Source organism: Talpa europaea (genome assembly GCF_964194135.1).
Source record: "Talpa europaea genome assembly, chromosome: 7".
Lineage (NCBI taxonomy): Eukaryota > Metazoa > Chordata > Mammalia > Eulipotyphla > Talpidae > Talpa > Talpa europaea.
The window spans coordinates 91,958,308-91,979,563 of NC_140074.1; the positions used below are offsets into that span (position 1 = coordinate 91,958,308).

Sequence of the window (21,256 nt, forward strand, 5' to 3'; positions counted from 1 at the left end):
TGTACGAAGTTTTTGTTGTGGTATATCAGGTGTGGGTTTGTAGCTAATTTTATTGTATTTTTTTTTTAAAGATTTATTTATTTATACAAGAATCGGGGTACAGGCCAGATGCATGGGAGGGGGAGAGGATTCACCAGAGACAGCAGGGAATAGAACAGGCAGACTGATGAAACACACCACTGAGAGGAGCAGCGGGCGAGACGGGAGAGGTCTGCTGCACCATGCGGGATTCTCGCTGGCAGGCTGGGATCAAACCCGCACTGCAGAGGCTGCGGACAGCTTCACAGTGCTGTGGTCAACTGCCTGTGCCAGCGGGAAGGCCCTAATTTTATTATATTCTTGAGGCTTATTTTTGTTTGCAAGGAGTTGGTCTTAGTATTTACTTTGAAAAATAGCTTTGTGTATGCACACATACAAAATTTTTATCAAGAATGCATAGTATACACCCACACACCCACACACCCACCCCATTGTTATACCAAAAATGGATCATACTGGGCCTCCCTCGTGGCGCAAGGGGTTAAGTACTGCACTATGAAGCAATCCACAGCATCTGCAGAAGAGTTTGATCCCCGGCCAGCCAGGGAGCAACCCACATGGTGAGGCAGACCTCTCCTGTCTCACCCACTGCTCCCCTTAGCAGTGTATTTCAATCAGTCTGCCTGTTCTGTTCCCCGCTCTGTCTCTGGTGGATCCTCTCACCCCTCACATCTCTGACCTGTACTCCAGCTCTTGTATGCATAAATAAATAAATCTTTAAAAAAAATGGATCATACATTTGTGGATCTCACTTTTTTCACACAATAATGGTTTTTGTCTGTGCCTCACTGGACAGAGGTCCAATTCATTAAAAAAAAAAAAAGACCACATATTCCTATTGGGTCCATATTCTCCCCTTTAATTTAGAACTCCTTGACAATTGTAGATATAAATTGTTTTCTGCATTGCAGAATTTCCCCCAATCTATTGTATGCCTCTTGAGTATGTAGGGTATCTTGTTACTGTTAGTGCTGAGTTTTCATAGGCAACTCCATTTAGTTTGTTCTGTTGGTTAATTGCCAGTCATTGAGGTATGTTCCTATTTTCTAGATTTTTTTTGAGTGAGGGGAGAAGGATTTTACTTTTGTTTTCATTTTTAGATGACTTTAATTCATCTGGTTTACATATTTTTTCTAAGATTTAATTTATTTATGGATACAAGAACTGGGGTACAGGCCAGGATTGCAGGGGTCGGAGGTGGGTAGCTCCCTGGCTGGCTGGGGATAGAACTTGTGCTGCAGTGGTTGGAGATAGCGTGATAGCACTGTCTTTAAACCCTGCACCACCAGGGAGGCCCTCTTTCCATTCTATTGCCTATTCTTGGGCTCTCATGATAAATTTACCAATTTACAAAAACATCAGTTACAATTGGATGTGTATGATATTGTTATTTCAGAATTGACTTTTAAAAATATTTTTTCCCATCTAAGAATATGTTCTTTCCTTTTGTTTGGATCTTGGTTTATAACTTTAAATAAGGCATTATAGTTTCTATACCATTTTATTTTGTATATGCCATTTTTTAAAACTTATTCCTACATGTCATTTTTGTTATTTTCAATTAACTATATTTTTCTTTCATCTCAGTGCATTTTCCAGAAGATAAAAAATAGTATTTCTCTATTTGCTATCCATCTACCTTATTAAATTCTCATAATTCCATCAGAGCATGGAGCTTTCCTTGAATTTTTTAGGTACATAATCATATCAAAAAGGCAGTATCTTATTTCATTTTTGCCATGGACCAGCACAGCAGTAGACGATGAGGCCACCTCAGGGTTGAGAGAAGCGTGCAGGGTGGCCAGGGCGTCGATGAAAGAAATGACAAACAGACACACTTCAAGAGTGAAAATCTGAGTGTAATTTTCTTTGAGTTTGTGACCAATATATATGTTTTCCAAAAGCACAGGGACAAAGAATATCAATGAAATCAGCTTGCTCATGGGCTCAGTCTATCACCATCAGGGAGGTGATCTACATAACAAGCAATGACTTTTATAGAAGAAAGAAGGAAGTTTAGAAAGACAATTAAGGGATTAAAGTTTGTAGTTCTAGAAAGACGGGATAAGATTTTTTGCATTCTTGTAGTGGTTCCTGGTGGTCTTTTGATAAGCTTCTGTCTTTTTAGGGAACTTCCCCTGTGCTTCCTCTGCTTCAGGGGAAGCTGTTATGCTGTTCTCCCCCTGTGCACTGGTTGCCCAGCCAGACCTAGGGACCGTGGCGAAAGCCATTCCTAAAGGTCACTGCGGGGGGAGGTGCAGCAGGTATGTAGGGTTTTGCTGTTCTCCCCCTGCGCGCTGGTTGCCCAGCCGGACCTAGGGATGGTTAGCCCTAAAGGTCACTGCAGGGGGAGGTGCAGCAATTTTGAACCTCTTGAATGTATTAAAACCAGTTAATGGGCATTCCTGTAGCATTCTTAATTTTAATTGAAATTATCTTACTGTTTCAACTATTAGGATAATACTGGCATTCCATTACTATTTGTTTTTAAGGACTGGCTCTGAAACTCAACCAAATTCCTTTCAACATCTATTGATGAGATCAGTTTTCTTCCTTAATTTGTTAATGTAATAAATTATGCTGATAGATTCTCTACTATTAAATGAACTTTATACTCCTGGAATAAAACCTACCTAATGTTAATTTTTTTTTTTTTTGCTCTATCAGTGCTTTCTGATAACTATTTTCAAATTTTGCATCTATATGAATTATTTTTTAGAGATTTATTTATGCACCTAAGAACTGGGTGTAGACACTAGAGGTGCTGGGGCAGGATTAAAGGATTCACCAGGATGGGGAGCAGAACAGGTGGATCTACTGAAGTACATTGCTGAGAGGACCAGCAGGCGAGACAGGAGGTCTGCTGTGCCATGTGGGTCAGCTCCCAGTGGCTGGCCATAGCTTGATAGTGCTGTCTTTAACCCCTACACCACCAGGGAGGCCCTATATAAATTAATTTGGCTTTTAAACTTTTGACATCTTTATCAATAGGCTTTTTTTTTTTTAAAAAAGATTTATTTATTTATGCATATAAGAGCTGGGATACAGGCCAGAGGTGTGGGAGGTGAGAGGACTCACCAGAAACAGAGTGGGGAACACAGCAGGCAGACTGACTGAAGTACACTGCTGAGAGCAGCGGGTGAGTCAGGAGAGGTCCGCTGCGCCATGTGGGTTGCTCCCTGGCCATTGGGGGCCGGGAATCGAACTCGTGCTGCAGAGACTGCAAACAGCTTCACAGTTGTGTCTTAATCCCTTGTGCCACCAGGGAGGCCCTTTGTCAACAGTATTTAGTATTGATGAAACCATACTTTTGCATGGAGATTTCACTTTTCCTATGGCTCAGAATAATTTAAATAACACTGGACTGTTAGGTGCTTGCTCTTTTTCCAGTCTAGCTCTTGAGTTTTTCTTTTCAAACATATCTTTTTTTTTTTTTAAAAGATTTATTTATTTATGCATACAAGAACTGGGGTACAGGCCACAGGTGTGGGTGGTGAGAGGATTCATCAGAGATAGAGTGGGGAACAGAACAGGCAGATTGACTGAAACACACTGCTGAGGGGAGCAGTGGGAGAGTCAGGAGAGGTCAGCTGCACCATGTGGTAGCTCCCTGGCCAGAGATTAAACTTGTGCTGCAATGGCTGTGGATCGCTTCATAGGTTGAGTCTAACCCCTTGTGCCACCAGGGAGGCCTTCAAACATCTTTTTAAAGTCCCTGCTTTTAGGGCCTTGGGTTGCGAAGATGTCCGCAGCCTCTGGAGCGCTGGTTTGATCCTGGCCGCCAGGCAAGGGTCCCACATGGTGCGCAGACCTCTGCTGTTCCCCTCTGCAGTGTACTTAGTCAGTCTGCCTGATCTGCTCTCCCCTCTGGCTCTGGTGAATTCTCTCACCCTCCCCCGCTTCTGACTGTACCCCAGTGCTTGTATAAATAAATAAATAAATCTTAAAAAAAAAAAAAGTCCCTGCTTTTAGATTTGTTTTCTCAACTAAGTTTGCTTTCTTTTTCAATAGCTTTTGTCTTTAATTTTTAGGGTAACTGCTAGCTTGCTTTCTTTCAAATAATATAAGCATTTATGTATATATTTTTTTTTAGAATATAGCTTTTGCTATGTCTCAACTGTGTTCCTGAAATCCGGGAGATTGTGTGTGTAGAGTATATATATTTAAATATTACCACAGACCAGGGCTTGGGCTCTTGGGAGTTTGAGGGCAGGAGCCAAGTCTGCCATGGGCCTCTAGGGCCTAGAAAAATGCCAGGCAGAGTAAGGAACAAGTGCATACCCACCCACCAGATGGACAGATGACTGAAAGAACACAACCAGAAGGAAGTCAACAGGTAGGACCAGAAAGATTAGGGCTCCTTAATGGTCACATAGCTCATGGCAGAGCTGGTCCCAAAACCCAGACTTGGTAATTCTCAGTCATGTCAGCTCACAAAGAAGGAACTGGCAGAGCTAGAATGGATCTGCTTTCTATAGTAGAGCAGAAAGGAAAACAGGGATACAACCTAGGGATGTGTGAAAGTAGGGGTCCTGGACACTAGTCAGAAAGGGAGCTTCAAGGGCCTCCCCTGGTGGTGCAGCGGTTGAGCGCCGGGCTGCGAGACTGCCTCAGCCTCAGCTGCGCCGGTTCAATCCCCAGCCACCAGCGTGGGTCCCACATGGTGGGCAGACCTCCCCTGCCGCCCACTGCTCCCCTCAGCAGTGTATTTCGTCAGTCTGCCTGTTCTGTTCCCCGCTCTGCCTCTGGTGAATTCTCTCACCCTTCCGCGCTTCTGACTGTACCCAGTGCTTGTATAAATAAATAAATCTTTGAAAAATAAAATTAAAAAAAAAAAAAAGGGAGCTTCAAGATGACCCATTATAGGAGATGGAGTAAGTTGGAGCCTGGCTTGTCAAGGCCCGAGTGGGTGGGAAGAGATGGCAAAGTTAAAGGTCTTTGAAAGTGATGGTTCCAGATCTCCTAGGGGATGTTTGGCATTCCTGAGCAAGAGGGAAAAATCGGTGGTTTTGAGGCTAGGCAGGCTGTTGGCTTCAGTCAGCATGGGACCCTCAAGGCAAGCCAGGGACTTGACACTTTATGCCTAACTGATAGCTAAAAGGACAAGGTCCCAGAAGCCCCTCTGGACCTTCTTCCACCCCTAGGGTGGAGCTAAGTCATGCTCCCACTGTCTGCTCCCCCTTCAAGCATGGCTGAAGCATGGGGAGGTCTTTCCTGCAGCCCCCCTCCCTGGGATCTGGCAGCACTGAGAAATAGGGGGCGGTGCTGAGCTCCCCAACCTCCACTCTCCTCCCCACCCCAAGAAGGCCTTTGAAAGGTTTTCCTGGCAGAGTTTAAAGCTTCAATTCATTCAAATGCCTGGCGTGAGGCCCATGATGAGGGCATGCCGGGAAGGTCTTAGCCTTAACCTTAGCCGCCCCCTCTTCTCGGGGACCCTGGCTGGCAGCTTCTTGCTTCATTTTACAGCACCCATCAGCTTTTCCCTTGGGAACCCAGGTATCCTGGTCCTTTCCCGTGGAGCAGATGGCCACCCTAGAGGCTCAGGCTTGCTAAATCAGACATTTAAATCCCATAATCCTCAGTAAGAGGCTGCTGAGGAGGAGGCAGCAGTCCAATCCTAGAAGCAGGGGCAGAAGAGAACCTTGTGCCAGCCCTGGCAGGAGGGGAGGAGGGACAGTTGGTTCCTGAGTTATGAATGGAGTCCCCCCTTCCCTTGTTGTCATGCAGCCTGCGGACTGCCCCAGTCTCCAGCTTTTGTTCTCCTCCCGGAACCCAGGTCTTGGGCCCCCAGCCCACACTCCCTGGAGACTCAGGTGGCTGCTTCCCAATTTCACCTTCTTATTCACCCTGCAGTGTCAGCTCCACGTAGGCTGGGCGGGTGCTTTCCACCCCACAGACACATGGATGCTAATAACATTTTATTGTAAAATAAATCAATATAAAAATTGGATTAAAAAAAGGGAAGAGAGGGGGGTAGGTGATGAATACAGATGTGCTTTGTAAAGTGTAAAGTCAACCCTGAGCCATTTGAGGGAGGTAAAACAGATGTTGGTCGATGCTAAACCAAGGTTGGGTAAGCAAGAATTCTCCAGGGTGTGGGATGAGGTGAGATTTCCTCTCAGGTGCGGGATTAAGTTCACCAAGAGGTTCAATAGGATTTGGCTGGGCCAGCAGAGAAGAGACTTGGAGAACCCCCTCCCCTTAATAGCCACCATGTCATAGAAATGATCAACATATCTATGAAAGGGCAGAGCACCCATGAGGGCAGTAAGTCCCAGATACTATTTGAGAAAAGGTGGTGCTGAAGCCAGAAACACATTATTTCATTAATCCTCACTAGAAACCCCGTGAGGTAGGTACAACTATCAGTATCTTATAAGTGTGGATAATGAAGTTAGGAGAAATTCAACACCCGTTTCCCTGGCTAGTATGGTAGAAGACTGGGCTTCTAACCCAGTGTATGCCTATTTCTAAAATGTTCCTTACACAGGAATATTTCCTTACCTCTCCCAAATGTTCCTTATAGTAAAATCCTTAAAAGCTAAGCCAGAAAAGTCCCAGCTTCCCCTAACCCTCCCCAAACCACCAGTGCTAGGCAACTTCCATATCGGTGTCACAGGGAAAGACAAATGGAAGAATTCTAGAGTATTTCTAAGGCACACCTGTATCAAGCAAAGGTTTAAAGAACATTTCCCCAAAAATACCAGGGAAGGGAGTATGGAAAGGGGTGTGTGAATGGTGGGCGGGAAGCAGAGGATGTCAGTCGGAGTCAGGCCCTTCTGTCTTGAACATTGGTTTTTTATGGCGGGAGGTGGACTGCCCCTTCTTAGACTTCAGGTGGCTGTGGGGAGACAGAAGGGGTGGGGGGGAAGAGACAACATCATCTGAATGAGACTCTGGGCCCCTCAATTCTAGACCTAGCTGGTCTTTAAGGGCCTGAGGATGGAGCAATGCAAATTCAAGTTCACTTAAGTTAACACCAACTGCAGACTTGCTTATGGAACACCCTATGGGCGCCTGTGTGTATTAATGTCTAATGTCCCCTTACACCATTTGATAAACAAGAGGAACGTGCCTGAGAGGGGGTCTGGACTTGTTAGTACTTAGCAGGGCTAAGGGTCTGACCCCAAACCCTGGCTCTATCCAACACTTCCACACAGCTATTGGGTCCCTGAGATATCCTCAGATGGGGGGTTGCTGGAAATGGTAAAGATATTCATACTTAATCCTGGACTTGAGGGTTTTGTGAGTTCCCTGAGTCAGTAAAGTGGTGAGACTAAAAGGTGTCTGAAGAGGTCTGCAACCAATGGGAAGGAACTGGTTGCCTTTTATCTTAAAGGCAGGAACAGAATGGAATATCCTGGCTGTCCAACATAGCAAAGCAGGGGTGGAATTGGGAGTGGACCCAGTTTTCTCACCTGGAGTGAGCCCTGCTCCCCTCTGGTTCCTTCCCAGCCTGGGCATCCTTCAGCTCCAAGGCATCATTCAACATTTGGAACATCTCATAGCGTTCACGCCCTCGGATCTGAAGTAGGGGAGAAGGGGGACAGAGAATTATTAGGCACAGTCATGGTACTGTTTTCGTGCTTGTTTAACAATTTTCAGAAAATGGTCCTTTAAAATGTATGTTATGGTGGGCCTCCCTGGCGGCTTAGGGGTTAAGTCTCAGCATTATCACCACTATGGCCTGAATTTGATCCCCAGCCAGAAAGCTAACACACTTATGGCACAGCAGACCTCTCCTGTCTCACCCGCTGCTCCCCTTAGCAGTGTATTTCAACAGATTGGTCTGTGCTGCTCCCCACTCTATCCCTGGTAAATCCTCTCACACTCCCCTACACCTCTGGCCTGTACCCCAGATCTTGTATGCGTAAATAAATATACATTTTTTTGTGTGTATGTGGGACCCTCACCGGCGGCTGGGGAACAAACCTGCGCTGCAGAGGCTGCAGGCCGCCTCGCAGCCCAGCGCTCAACCGCTGCGCCACCAGGGGAGGCCCTAAAAACACATCTTAAAAAACATGTTTGTTATGGGCAGCTCTCTGCCCTCCTGCGTCTATGCAAGTTTTTCTTTTCTTTTTTTCTTTTCCTTAATAAACTTGCTGTGCACTGATTAAAAAAAAAAAAATCTATGGTATAAGTCGGTATTCTGGAGTTAGGCACAACTAGGAGACAGTCTCCAAGTACTACGGCTGCGATGGCAAGTGCCCTAATTGCAGGCAAAGCAGTCAAGAAAATAGCCTTTTGGGTCTCCCTGGTGGCGCAAGAGGTTAAGATGCAACCTATGAAGCTCTCCGCAGCTATTGCAGCACATGTCTGATCCTGGGCCAGGGAGCTACCCACATGGCATAGCAGACCTCTCCTGACTTGCCCACTGCTCTCCTCAGCAGTTTATTTCAGTCAATCTGATTGTTCTGTTCCCCACTCTGTCTCTGGTGAATCTCCTCACCTCCCACACCTCTGGCCTGTACCCCAGTTCTTGTACGCATGAATAAATAAATCTTTAAAAAAAGAAAATAGCTTTTTGAGTTGTAAATCTTCCAACCCAATACTAACTACAAGACTTAAGGCCATGGTCAGAGGAAAGGATGGATAGAAAACTGGACCTAAACTTACATATGCTACATTTACATCTTTTCTTCCCTTATCCAATTCCACTGAATGAAGGCAAGAGACTAAGTGTCTCTCCTAAACTTGGGTACCTGAAGGGTAAAATATTCTCCATCCAGTCGCTTCTTCTTTTGCTGGGGAGAAGAGCTGGTGCTGGTGGGCATTGCTGGGAAAGAGACAAGGAAAAGTAAGAAAAGATAGATTTTGGGGACAACTGCATTGTCTCTGGCTCCTCTACCTCTTCTGGTCCTGCCTACTTACCTCTCTTAGTGCTCCCAGTGGGTAGCTGAGCGCAAAGCTCCCGTCTCTTGTGGAAATTTTCTTCCTCTGTGCGCCGGTCTCTCCCAGGACAGGCACAAACACGCACCTCAAAGCTGCTCCGTCCCAGCAGATTACCACTACCCAGAATAAGAGGGAAGCAGAATACAGTAAGGTAGGCAGGCCCTATTTCCCTGTTCTAGAAACTACCATGCTCACTTGCAACCCTTCCTCATCCTATAAGATGGTGGCACCTAAGTTCTGGTTCCAGGTATATCGAGAGGTAGGCCTAGGAGACAGAGGCTAGGGAGGAAGGAGCCAGTATGAATGGCATGTGTGTCCTTACTTAGAGTCTTCCAGTGTGATGATGGTGACAATGGGTCGCCGGTTCATGCCCCCCATGCAGGAACTGTTACACATGAAGTTGTAGTGGATGGTGGTACAGTCAGAGCCGACCTGTAAGAGAACACAGGCTCAAGGTGAGATCATCTAGAGCTGGGGAGACCTGTAGCCTTGTTAGTACTGTTTCTCAACTGTGGAATGGGAAATAATCCAATAACCCATCTTTTCTGCACACCTCACAGCCTCATTAAGATATAGGGAAAAGTCCTCCTATCTCCCATCTGGATGGTCACTGCCAACACCCTTTAATCCCTTCCTTCCAGAGTCCCCCAAAAGCCAAACCAGACCTCAGGTAGCTCATACGGCACCACCACACTATGTCGAAAAGTGTTTTCATCATCCAAATACATGGCATGCAAATTTCCTTCCACACGGATGAGATGCTGAGGAGGGGCCAGACCTAAGAGCAATCAGGGAAGAATTAGGTGTCTTGGGGAACCTGGGCACCAGCCTCATCTCATCTGCAGCCCCTGGCAACTCACCATCATTATCAGAGGTACGTTCATGGTGGGGGCAGCGCCTCACAACCTCCGTCATATACTCTGACTTCTTGTAGATGGCCATGGCACGGACACGGGTGCCAGAAGGGGGCGGTGAGCTGACCCACAGCTGCACAGGGCAGGTCTTTGCCAGCTGGCAAAACAGCTTGTTGAGGTCAGGGGAGTACTACAGAAAAGGGGGAAAGAACGGAAGGTCAGGGGACAAGTGCTCAGGGGTCAAATGAACCAACGCCACTAAGCCGTGCACTATAGCTAGAGATCCCAGAAGCTAGAGATCCCAAGTCCCCACGAGAGGTGCTGAGTATGAAGGGAAGGATGAAAGCCCAAGGTCAAGGGGAAATTAAGCTTTGGGGCAGAGGTCGAAGGTCACACACTACGTAAGTAAACTGTAGAAAAATTGTTAAGACACCAAAGATTGAAGATCTGAAATCCCAAGTTCTGAATAGAAAAACCCAGGGGGATCTGGCCAGGCATGGAATAGTCACAGGGGAGAGAGTCCCTGAGGGCCACTGACCGTGCAGGTCACGGATTTGGCTGTCCCAGACTGCAGGAAGCCTAAGCGGAAGCCATAGCTGCCTGGGAAGGGCTTCTGACATGGGACAGAGGATGACAGGGGCCAGGAGGCAGCTGGTGCTAAAGTGGCTGGCACAGGGGCTACTGGTGCAGAAGCTGCTGGAATTCTGGAAGCTTCATTGGGATCGTCATCCAGCCAGTCTGAAGTCATCAGCAACTCCTCCACTTCTGGGCACTGTGGCTAGGAGACACAAGAAGTCAGAATCAGGTTCCCAACCCTCCCACCCCGGTCTCTCAATACTTGGTGCCTTCCACCCTGAGTCCTTACCAGAACATTGTTTCCATGAAGTCTGAAAGGTAAGAACAGAAGGTCAGTACTGGTTTTTGCTTCCCACAGGCCACTTCAATGGGCTGGATGGGTGAACCTGCGCCTACCCTCCTACTCACAGGTTCCACAGGTCTGAAAATGTCTCCTGACTTAGAGGGGTTCCCACGCCAAGTTCTGACTGTGATTCCTCCATTGCAGCTCCCTGGAAGTCAGTGTGGCCACTGTGGTGGGAAAAGCGAGATTCCAGAATGAGACCCCAGCTCCAGGTCATCTAGCCCAGAGGGGCTGTTACTGGGGTAGCAGGCAGAGGCCTCCTATATCCCCAAGTGTAACAGGGTGGTCCCCAGGAAAGGGGGAGGTTCCCTGCCCCACCCAAGGGAGGGTGGAGCTGAGCAGGAAGAGGAGAAGCTGGAGAAGAGACTGAGGAAGGAGCAGGATGGAGCCAGGAGACCGGGAGGAGGCGCATGGAGCCTAGAGACACATGAAGAAACTGTGCTTGTCTTTTGGTCGTGGACTGGGTGACACAGATGTGGGTGAGACCCGTGGGGAGGTGACAATGGCAGCTTTTGTCTTGATTTTGATTTTGCTCTTTTCCTTCCGGGCTTGTCTGGTTGTTTCTGGCCCTTTTCTGTGGGTCCCCACTGGAAGATGCTTTAGACTTGGGGCAGGCTTTGGGGCCTTGTTCTGGGCCAGTCCCATTTGGATGGACTTTTACCCACGAGGGGACGGGTAACTTTGGGTGCTTCATTTAGAAACTAGATTCTTTGCCTTACCTGTATTGTTTCCTAATTAAAGTTCCTTCCCATTAAAGTCTCCTATGTTTTGTGTTGATGCGGCGGATGGCAGTACCCATTTAGAACAGGCAGGTTTGCGGGGCTTGGGCTGCCCCTCTCCCTGTCCTATAACACAAGGAGCTTCCAATCTTTTTCCACAACCCAAGCTACTCCTGCCCCACTCCTCACCACACACTTCTTTGAGGGAAAAGGACCACAGAGGGACTTCCAGCTTCCCACCAAGGCCACAAGCCTTCTGAAATGAGTAGCCTACTTTTGCTCTCTTCCCTTGCTCTGGGGCGAAGATATCTCCCTTGATCCCCATCTAATCTCCTTCAGTGAAAAGCTTCCAGAAGAAGTCTGTCTCCACTCTCTCACCCACAGGTTACAACCCCTCATCATCAGTCCTGCCTGCCTTTGATCTCTCTTAGCACTCTCTAACTTCCCAGTGCTGCTGCTGGGGGCCAGAGTGGTTGCGCCCCCCGCCCCCAGTTTGATCAACAGGCAGTTCCCTCTGCTGGGAACTGATTCCCCATGGCTGTAAGGCAGGCTCCTTTGCAAGAGATCTTGTCTTGAATGTCACATGTCACACTTCCTCAGGGATGTTTTCCCAAACGTCTAGATCAAAGGCTGCCAGCCAAACTCCATCACCCTATTTTAATTCAGGTCACCCTATTTTAATTATTTTAGTACTTACACTGATTATCTTTTTTTGGGCTCATTTTTTTTTTTTAAAGATTTATTTATTTATTTATACAAGCACTGGGTACAGTCAGAAGCGCGGGAGGGTGAGAGAATTCACCAGAGCCAGAGGGGGAGCAGAGCAGGCAGAAGGACCGAAGTACACTGCTGAGGGGAGCAGTGGGCGGCAGGAGAGGTCTGCGTGCCATGCGGGACCCTCCTCCGGTGGCCGGGGAGCAGCCGAGGATCGAACCGGCGCTGCAGAGGCTGCGGGCAGCTTCGCAACCCAGCGCTCAACCGCTGCGCCACCGAGGAGGCTTTTTGGGCTCATTTTATCTGTTTCTTCCAGTGGACTACAAACTTCCTCAAGGCAGGGAAGTTATTTCTCTTATTCACATTGACCAGGCTCAGCGACAAGTAAGTCAGTTTGTGCCCAGACCTGTCGTGGGCCTGATACAAGTGGTTGAGAGCAAGGACAGGCATGGTGGCTCTAGTCTGGACCAGGCTCTGGAGTGGGCTATGCGGCCAACATGTGACCTTCTCCCAGACCAGCTTTCAACTAGCTTCATTGTGCCAGCTTCCTTGATGCCAAACGTGGCATGGGCTTTGCTAAGAAACACGCAAAGGATCCCTCCCCCTTCATTGCTTTTTTAAAAAAAAATTATTTATGCATACAAGAACTGGGGTACAGGCCAGAGGTGTGGGGTGTGAGAGGATTCACCAGAGTGGGGAGCAGAACAGGTGGATCCACTGAAATACACTGCTGAGGGGAGCAGCAGGTATGACAGGAGAGGTCAAATGTGGGTAGCTCCCTGGCCAGCCGTGGATGTGGATAACTTCATAGTGCTGTGCTTACCCCCTTGCGCCACCAGGGAGGCCCTCCCCTTCATTGCTTTTCACTGACAAACGCTCCCCCCAATAGGTAGCTTACTGACCAGTTCTTTCCTATTCTGTTAATGTCGACTTCCACCTTTATGTTGATACAGAACTTGTTTTCCTATGTACTTGGAGTTGCAGGATCTTTTCAGGTGATTATCTTATTTGTTGTGATAACCACACCTGCCACTTCACAGGTGAGAGTCTTTGAGAGCTTAAGTGACTAGCCCATAGGTTGCTCAGGTGAGTGAATAAGACTTTACTCAAAATGACCATTCAAACATTTAAGAGTAAGATGCTTACTCCATCACAGACTACTCTGAAGAGTTCTCTTTTGTAATCAGTAAACCTCAGAGGTAGTTTTGAGCTAATGAAAGTCTCCAATGGAGAAGATGGCAAAGAATCACTTATCCCAGCGCCTGATGTTCACTCGGGATTGGGGGGAGGGGGCGGCTGGACTATGCCTGGGCATGGAGAATGGAGGAAGGCACGAGGGTGCAGCAGGAGCGATGCCAAACATTTATCAGGGAAGAAGGAACTAGATTCCTGATCAAAAGAGCTTTTTAGACTTTTACAGAAAAAAGCCCCAGTGATTGCAGATGGGGCTCAGAAGCCAAAAGCCCCGGTTTGACATATTACTGTTATTTCTGTAGGCTGTGTCACCTTGCCTACCTTAAGGGGCTAAGCTTTTTTTTTTTTTTTAAGATTTATTTTTATTTATTTATACAAGCACTGGGTACAGTCAGAAGCGCGGGAGGGTGAGAGAATTCACCTGAGCCAGAGCGGGGAATAGAACAGGCAGACTGACGAAATACACTGCTGAGGGGAGCAGGGAGGCAGGAGAGGTCTGAACCCTCGCCTGGTGGCCGGGAATCGAACCGATGCTGCAGAGGCTGCGGGCAGCTTCGCAACCCAGTGCTCAACTGCTGTGCCACTGGGGAGGCCCAAGGGGCTAACTTTTAGTTTCTTCCATAGAGCAGTTGAATTTTACTCATCTTTTTGTATTTTTATTTTTTTATAGAGTCTTCTCTATTTTGTTTTTAAAGATTTATTTATTTATGCATATAAGAACTGGGGTACAGGCCAGAGGTGCGTGGTGGGTTTGTTTGTATATGAGCACTAGAGACAGAGTGGGGAACAAAACAGGTAGGCTGACTGAAATACACTGCTGAGGGGAGCAACAGGTGAGACAGGAGAGGTCAGCTGCGCCATACCGATCACCTCCCTGGCCGCCTGTGGATTGAACTTGGGCTACAAAGGCTGCTGATAGCTTCACAGTGCTGTCCTTAACCCCTTGTGCCACCAGGGAGGCCCCTCTCTTTGTATTTGTAGTACAAAGCACCAGGGGGCCAGCAAACATGACCCCTAGAGGCAGATGGGTTAGGCCTGCATTCCAGGCTCACCACCTAAGTGTGTGACTTTGGAAGGTACTTTTAACCTCTGTGCCTTAGCATCCCTGGCCCCAGGATAGTGCCCTTCCCAAAAGAGCCTGGAAGACAGTAAAAGCTCAACAAATGTTTATGTTTGTGATTGTTCCATTTTATTTGTTCTCTATTATTATTCTAGAGTAAGAACTCGGTGATAGTGAGTGGGTGGGGCTTTTGTGGTACTGCCCCCATAATGCTGGTTCACTTCCTATAGGGACTCTGTTCAGTAAACACGCTATGAGGGGCCATTCTGGGTTGGTGAGCCTAGGGTCTTAACTCCACTGGGAGTCCATGGACATGAGGTCTCCCTCTTCTCAGTCCTTGGGAGCAATTAAATTCTCAATGTTTCTTTCTCAGAAGGGCAGGTATGAGCATCACAGACCACGATACTTAACTGTCAAAAGCTGAAGCACACTTTCCAAATGGTTGGGGGGGGTAGGACGGTTACATAGGTAGCCACCAGCTTAGTTTGATGACAGAGGTGCAACAACGGGCGTTTATAGACACCAGTGGGCTATTTTCATTGTCTTGTCTCATTAATCCCTTCAAAAAGCCAATAAGGGAGGTATTACCAGCAGGTCAGGAAACTGGGGTGAAAGGAATCAAGTCACTCAGGCTAAAAGAATAGACACAAAAATTCTGGTTTTGTCTGAAAGCTGATTGGAAAAAAAAAAAAAAACTGACTGTGGAAATAATAGGACAGTGTTTAGTAAAACTGAAATGCACACATTTTACCACTCAGTAAAAGCACTTCTAGGTAGACTTCCTAGAAAAATGCCTGCATGGGGGCAGCAGGAATCTTGTGCAAAAGACATTCAGGTCGTTCTTCCCAATAGGAGGTGACAAGAAACATTACCATTCATCAGAAGGGGACGGCTAAATGAAAGGTGGTATACCGGTGCGGAAAAAGCACTAGAGCAGTTTAAGAAAATAAATTTATCTGTATATGTGTAAGGAGAGGGAGATCAGAAACACGTTGGGTGAAAGAGACAATTTGCCTGAAAAAAGCAAAACACAGTAATGTCTTTTATATAAATAAAAAATACAAAATGATTATTTATTACTTATAAATACATGTATGTAAAGGCATGAAAGACAGGCAAGAATAAAAATTCACAAAACCTATAATAGTGATAGTTTCAGGGAGAGGTATGTATGCGCATGTGACCAGAGGTATAGTTGAAGGGGGATTTAGCCTTATTAACAAAGATAAATAAAATATAGCTATACATTGCTCATATAATTAAAATACAGACACAAATAAAATAAAATGTTTGAAATGTTAAAATTATTTGGTGGGAATATGAATGTTGTATATCAATTCTTGTACTTGTCTGCATTTTTCCAAAACAAACAAACAAAAAAAATCTAAAAAAGAAAAATAAAACTTGTTATGGAAAATTTCAAACATATATAAAGGTCAATAGAATAATGTACCACACCCTCCCATACCCATCACCCAACTTCAAAAATCAACTTTTAGTGGCTCAACTATACCTTTAGTCACTCCTTAGTGCCCTACAAATATCTTTGAGGTCAAACATTTGTTGAAATGCACAAATCTGAACCATACCATTTTGATTACAAAGTTTGACAAGGTCTGAAGCAGCCCTGTAACCCACACCTACACCAAGATGAAAGTAATTTCCTGTGTTTTCTTCTGAAGCTTTTATACTTAGGTCTATTGTCCATCATAAATTGTGTAGGGCACGAGGTAGTGATGATGAAAGAGCTTTTTTTTTTTTTTGGCTTCTGTTGTTTCAGCACCATTTGTTGAAAGACTTCTCCTTCCCCAGCTTATTCACTTTGGTACTTTTTTTTTTTCCCCTAAAGATTTATTTTATTATTTATTTTATACAAGCATTGGGTACAGTCAGAAGCGCAGGAGGGTGAGAGAATTCACCAGAGCCAGAGCAGGGAGCCCAGCAGGCAGAAGGACCGAAGTACACTGTTGAGGGGAGCAGTGGACAAGTCAGGAGAGGTCTGCTGCGCCATGTGGGGTTCTACCTGGCCAGGGATCAAACTTGTGCTGCAGAGGCTGTGGACTGCCTCACAGTGCAGTGCTTAACCCCTTGAGTCACTAGGGAGGCCCGAAAATAAATTTTTAGACCAGATTCAATGATTATTGTATAACAATACAACTCAACGTATATTATCTTAGATATGTGACCTTGTTATAATCACCAATTCGTTGAGTCCCCCCCCCCCAAGGATTTTCTAATAAGATTTTTTGCATACACAATCATACCAGCTGCGATTAAAACAGTGTTACTTTTGGGCCTCCCTGGTGGCGGCGCAGTGGTTGAGCGCTGGGTTGCGAAGCTGCCCGCAGCCTCTGCAGCACTGGTTTGATCCCTGGCCACCTGGTGAGGGTCCCACATGGCAAGCAGACCTCTCCTGCTGCCTGCTGCTCCCCTCAGCAGTGTACTTCGTCAGTCTGCCTGTTCTGCTCTCTGCTCTGGCTCTGGTGAATTCTCTCACCCTCTCGTGTCTCTGACTGTACCCAGTGCTTGTATAAATAAATAAATAAATCTTAAAAAAAAAATCACTATTAAAAAACAAACAAACCAAAAAACAGCTGTTACTTTTTCCTTTTCAATCGTTAAGTTTACTTCTTTTTCTTGCTTGTTTAAGACCTGAGTATAAATGACGAAGATGTGAGAGTCAAATCTGTTTCTAGTTGTTGATCTTAAAGGAAAAGTATTTTATGTTGTTAATGGCAAATTTAATTTGGGGTGTTTCATGAGACTGAAGAGGTTTCCTTTTCTGTGTTTGCTGGAAAGTTGTGTTGTTGTTCTTTGTTTTTAATCAGAAAAAGATACTGCTGTGCCTCCCTGGTGGCGCAAGGGGTTAAGGAGCACTATAAAGCTATCCACAGCTAATGCTGCAAGTTCCATCTCTGGCCTACCAGGAAGCAACCCACATGGTGCAGCAGACCTCTCCTGACTAGCCTGCTGCTCCCCTCAGCAGTGTATTTCAGTAGACCTGCCTATTCTGTTCCCCAATCTGTCTCTGGTGAACTGTCTCACCCCCTCACATCTCTTGCCTGTACCCCAGTTCTTGTATGCATAAATAAATAAATCTTAAAAGTCATTGCCTATCAACTACTTTGTATGCATCTGTTTAAACGACCATTAGTAAGGCAAATTATACTCACTGATTTCTGGAAGAATTTTTATGTAAGGTTGGTATTATATTTCTTCCTCAAATGTTTGAAAAGAAGGCATAGAAAACAGCACTGAGATAGTATCCTTAAACTCAAACCTTACAATAAATGCGGTAAAATATAAATGGACCAAGCACTCCAACTAAAAGCATTTCAGTGGGTAAAGGAAGGCTATTTTAACATGTGGGGCTAGAAGGACCGGATATCTATATAGAAAAAACAAAAAACAAAAAAACAAAACAGAAACTTGACCCCTACATCTCACACATTATGAAAAAAAATTGAATTCACTATGACTCATAGACCCCAAGTGTAAAACCTAAAAATAAAAGGGGTCTAGAAGAAAATGAACAAGAGTACCTGCATGGCCTGGGAGTAAGCAAAGATTTCCTAAATAGGTCACTGCAACCATTTAAAAGAAAAAAGATGAGGGCCTCCCCGGTGGCGCAGGGGTTGAGCGCTGGGTTGCAAACTGCCCGCAGCCTCTGCAGCGCCGGTTGGATCCCCAGCTGCTCCCCGGCCACCGGAGGAGGGTCCCACATGGCGCGCAGACCTCTCCTGCCGCCCGCTGCTCCCCTCAGCTGTGTGCCTCGGTCCTTCTGCCTGCTCTGCTCCCCGCTCTGACTTGGTGAATTCTCTCACCCTCCCGTGCTTCTGACTGTGTCCAATGCTTGTATAAATAAATAAGTAAATCTTAAAAAAAAAAAAAAAAGAAAAAAAGAAAAATGAAACTTGTGCTCATCTTTTTTTTTTTTTTTTATAGAGGCATGTTCCATTTATTTATTTGTCTGCTTGTTTGTTTGTTTTGTTTATACATGCACTGGGTACAGTCAGAAGCGCGGGAGGGTGAGAGAATTCACCAGAGCCAGAGCGGGGGCAGAGCAGGCAGAAGGACCGAGGTACACTGCTGAGGGGAGCAGCGGGCGGCAGGAGAGGTCTGCGCGCCATGTGGGACCCTCCTCCGGTGGCCGGGGAGCAGCCGGGGATCGAACCGGCGCCGCAGAGGCCGCGGGCAGCTTCGCAACCCAGCGCTCAACCGCTGCGCCACCGGGGAGGCCCACTTGTGCTCATCTTAAGACAGTGTTAAGCAAACAGACAAACCAACAGGTCAAGGAAAACACATGTATCGGACATAAAACTCCTAAAACTTGACAACAAACAGCAAATAAATCAATTTTTAAATGGGGAAAAGTCTAAAGAGTTACTTCACTTGACACGGACTGACCAATAAACAAGAAACACTTGATATACTTAACAGAGCACTACAAATTAAAACCACAATGACATACCACATTAGAAAGGACAAATTAAATGTGAGGAAGAATATATCTAATTGATAGCAACATAAAATAATAGTCACTTTGAAAATCAGATTTTTTTCCTAATAGTTAAAAAGAAAAACAGATCTACTTTCTGTTCTCTGATGTAGCAATTCTACTCCAAAAGTACTGATCCAAGAAACTTAAAAACATACGACCACAAAGAGAATCCTACAAAGCTAACAGAACCTTTATTCAAAATAACCCCAAACGGAAAATGCCAAATGGATGGGTCCTCCCTGGTGGCACAAGGGGTTAAATCTCAGCACTATGAAGCTATCCGCAGCACTAGTTCCATGCCTGGCCAGGGAGGTGACCCACATGTGGCGCAGCAGACCTCTCCTGACTTGCCTGCTGCTCCCCTCAGCAGTATATTCCAGTAGATACACCTGTTCTGCTCCCCGCTCTGTCTCTGGTGGATCTTCTCACTGCCCCACACCTGTGGCCTGGACCCTAGTTCTTGCATGCATAAAAAAATAAATCTTAAAAAAAAAATTGATGGTCTAGGACCTCCCTGGTGGCGCAAAGGAAGATTCAACCTATGAAGCAATCCGCAGCCACTGCGGCCAGGGAGAAACCCACATGGCACAGCAGACTCCTGCCTTGCCCGCTGTTTCCCTCAGCAGTGTTTTCAGTCAAACTGCCTGTTCTGCTCCCCACTCTGTCTCTGGTGAATCCTCTCACCCCACCCCACACCTCTGACCTTTACCCCAGTTCTTGTGTGCATAAATAAATCAATCTTTAAAAAGATAAAAAAAAAAATTGATGGTCTATTTATCCAATGGACTCTATTAAATAGCTAAGTGACGCAATAACATGGATGAATTTCAGACATTATGCTGCACGAAAGGAACCTGAAAGAAACGAAGGAACACATTGTGTGGTTTCATTTATATGAAGTTCTCCAACAGGCAAAACGAACCGATGGTGCCATAAATAAAAATAAAGATGGGGGTTAGAGATGGGTAAAGAGGTAGAAGAAACTTTTGTGGGGTGATTAAAATGTTCTGTATTTTGACAGGCGTGAGCTGCCGAAACTCATCTAATTGCAGCAGGTGTAAATGTATTAGACACCAATTTAGAAAAAAGGTAAGCAGAACAGAAGCGCGCGCGGCAAATGAAGGCGGGGGGAGAACACGCTGGAGCCACGCAGCGGGCCCGCGAGCTCGCTTTGGACTTCGCGCGGGCTCCCCAGCCTCGCCCGGGGAGAGGCCGCCCCGGCCCGCCCCCCGCCCCCCGCCCCTTCCGCTGCTGGGCGTTCCGGCTGCGTCCGGACCCGAGGGGCTCGGCCCAGGCCCGACACAGGAGAGCTTGTTTCTCCGCCACGAACGAGCCACCGTACGGCTTTTTCACCATTTGTTTCTCAAATGTACCCACTCTAGGAAACACCGGGGGGGGGGGGCGGGGGCCCTGCGCATGTGTGTTTTAACCCCTTGCCAAGCAATGGTAGCGTCCGCCTTGGCCGCGCGCCCCCGGGTGGAGCGCACCAATCACACGGGGGAGGGGCTGAGGTTTGCCTCTAAACAAATACCCCTTCCTCCCTTTTCAAAAGTGGAAACGAAGTAGTCCAGGAATATTAAAAAAAAAAAAAAAAAAGGCAGGCCAGGTTAGAGGTTCTCTGCATAAGTAATATGAGACCGCCTACAACAGGTGATTTCTCTACTTCCCTCTCACTGAGTGCAGAGTGAGCCGCTCCGAAAAGAAACCGGAAATGCTCCTGCAAGGGGCAGAAATGTAAATGTAGGGCCAAACAATAACAGGGCTCGCGGCCGCTCAGGCCCGGAGAGCCTCCCCGGTTTCGCGGGCAAACGTCTCGTTTAGCCTCTCCCACCTCCACAGCTGACTGTCTTTGGCTTTAGCTGAATTTTCTCCACCTAGCGGGGCCGAGGCTCCATAAGCAAGACCACTCCTGGAAGGACAAAGGTCCGGAAGTTGGGGGACCTTATCCTGGGCTTCCCAGATCGCAAAGTAATAATTTCGGAGTGGAGCTCGAGGTTCCGCCAGAATGCCATGGGTCCTAAAACCTCGAGCCATAAATTCCCAATGTCCCAAGATCCGGAAGTCTCAGACCCTGATGCTCTTCGCCTCTTATTTCAGGATTCACTCTACTGGGATGGGGACCGGCGGAAGAACCTCCGAGGCCTGCTCAAGGTTCTCCAAAGTCCCACTCCCAGCCCGGTCCAGGTGTTCAGCTTTGATTTCGGCACATCCTAACATCCTCCATCTTCTATACCCAGACCTCCCAACATTGCATCCCGAATGTTGGTGCCGCCAGCCAAGTTACATGCCCCCCAAGTCACTAGGTCTCTACTGCCCCACCCCCAGCCCTGCGATTCTCCCGAGTTGAAAATAAATACACCGAGC

General features: G+C 46.7%; 1 protein-coding gene and 1 pseudogene across 2 annotated transcripts in view; both read right to left on the bottom strand.

Annotated features, from left to right (window-relative positions):
- Positions 1-21,256, bottom strand: part of LOC311173822 (large ribosomal subunit protein eL27-like) — a 754,061-nt pseudogene that overhangs the window by 104,689 nt on the left and 628,116 nt on the right. The gene's annotated exons all lie outside the window — the stretch shown is intronic.
- Positions 6,799-10,870, bottom strand: TP53 (tumor protein p53; the record flags this gene model as incomplete). Its single annotated transcript, XM_084238632.1, has 10 exons — positions 10,770-10,870; positions 10,651-10,672; positions 10,324-10,557; positions 9,792-9,975; positions 9,597-9,709; positions 9,254-9,363; positions 8,911-9,047; positions 8,742-8,815; positions 7,458-7,564; positions 6,799-6,880 (listed from the first exon to the last, which is right to left on the bottom strand). Exons 1-10 carry the CDS (start codon positions 10,841-10,843, stop codon positions 6,799-6,801), a joined length of 1,137 nt encoding a protein of 378 aa, XP_084094758.1. The 5' UTR covers positions 10,844-10,870.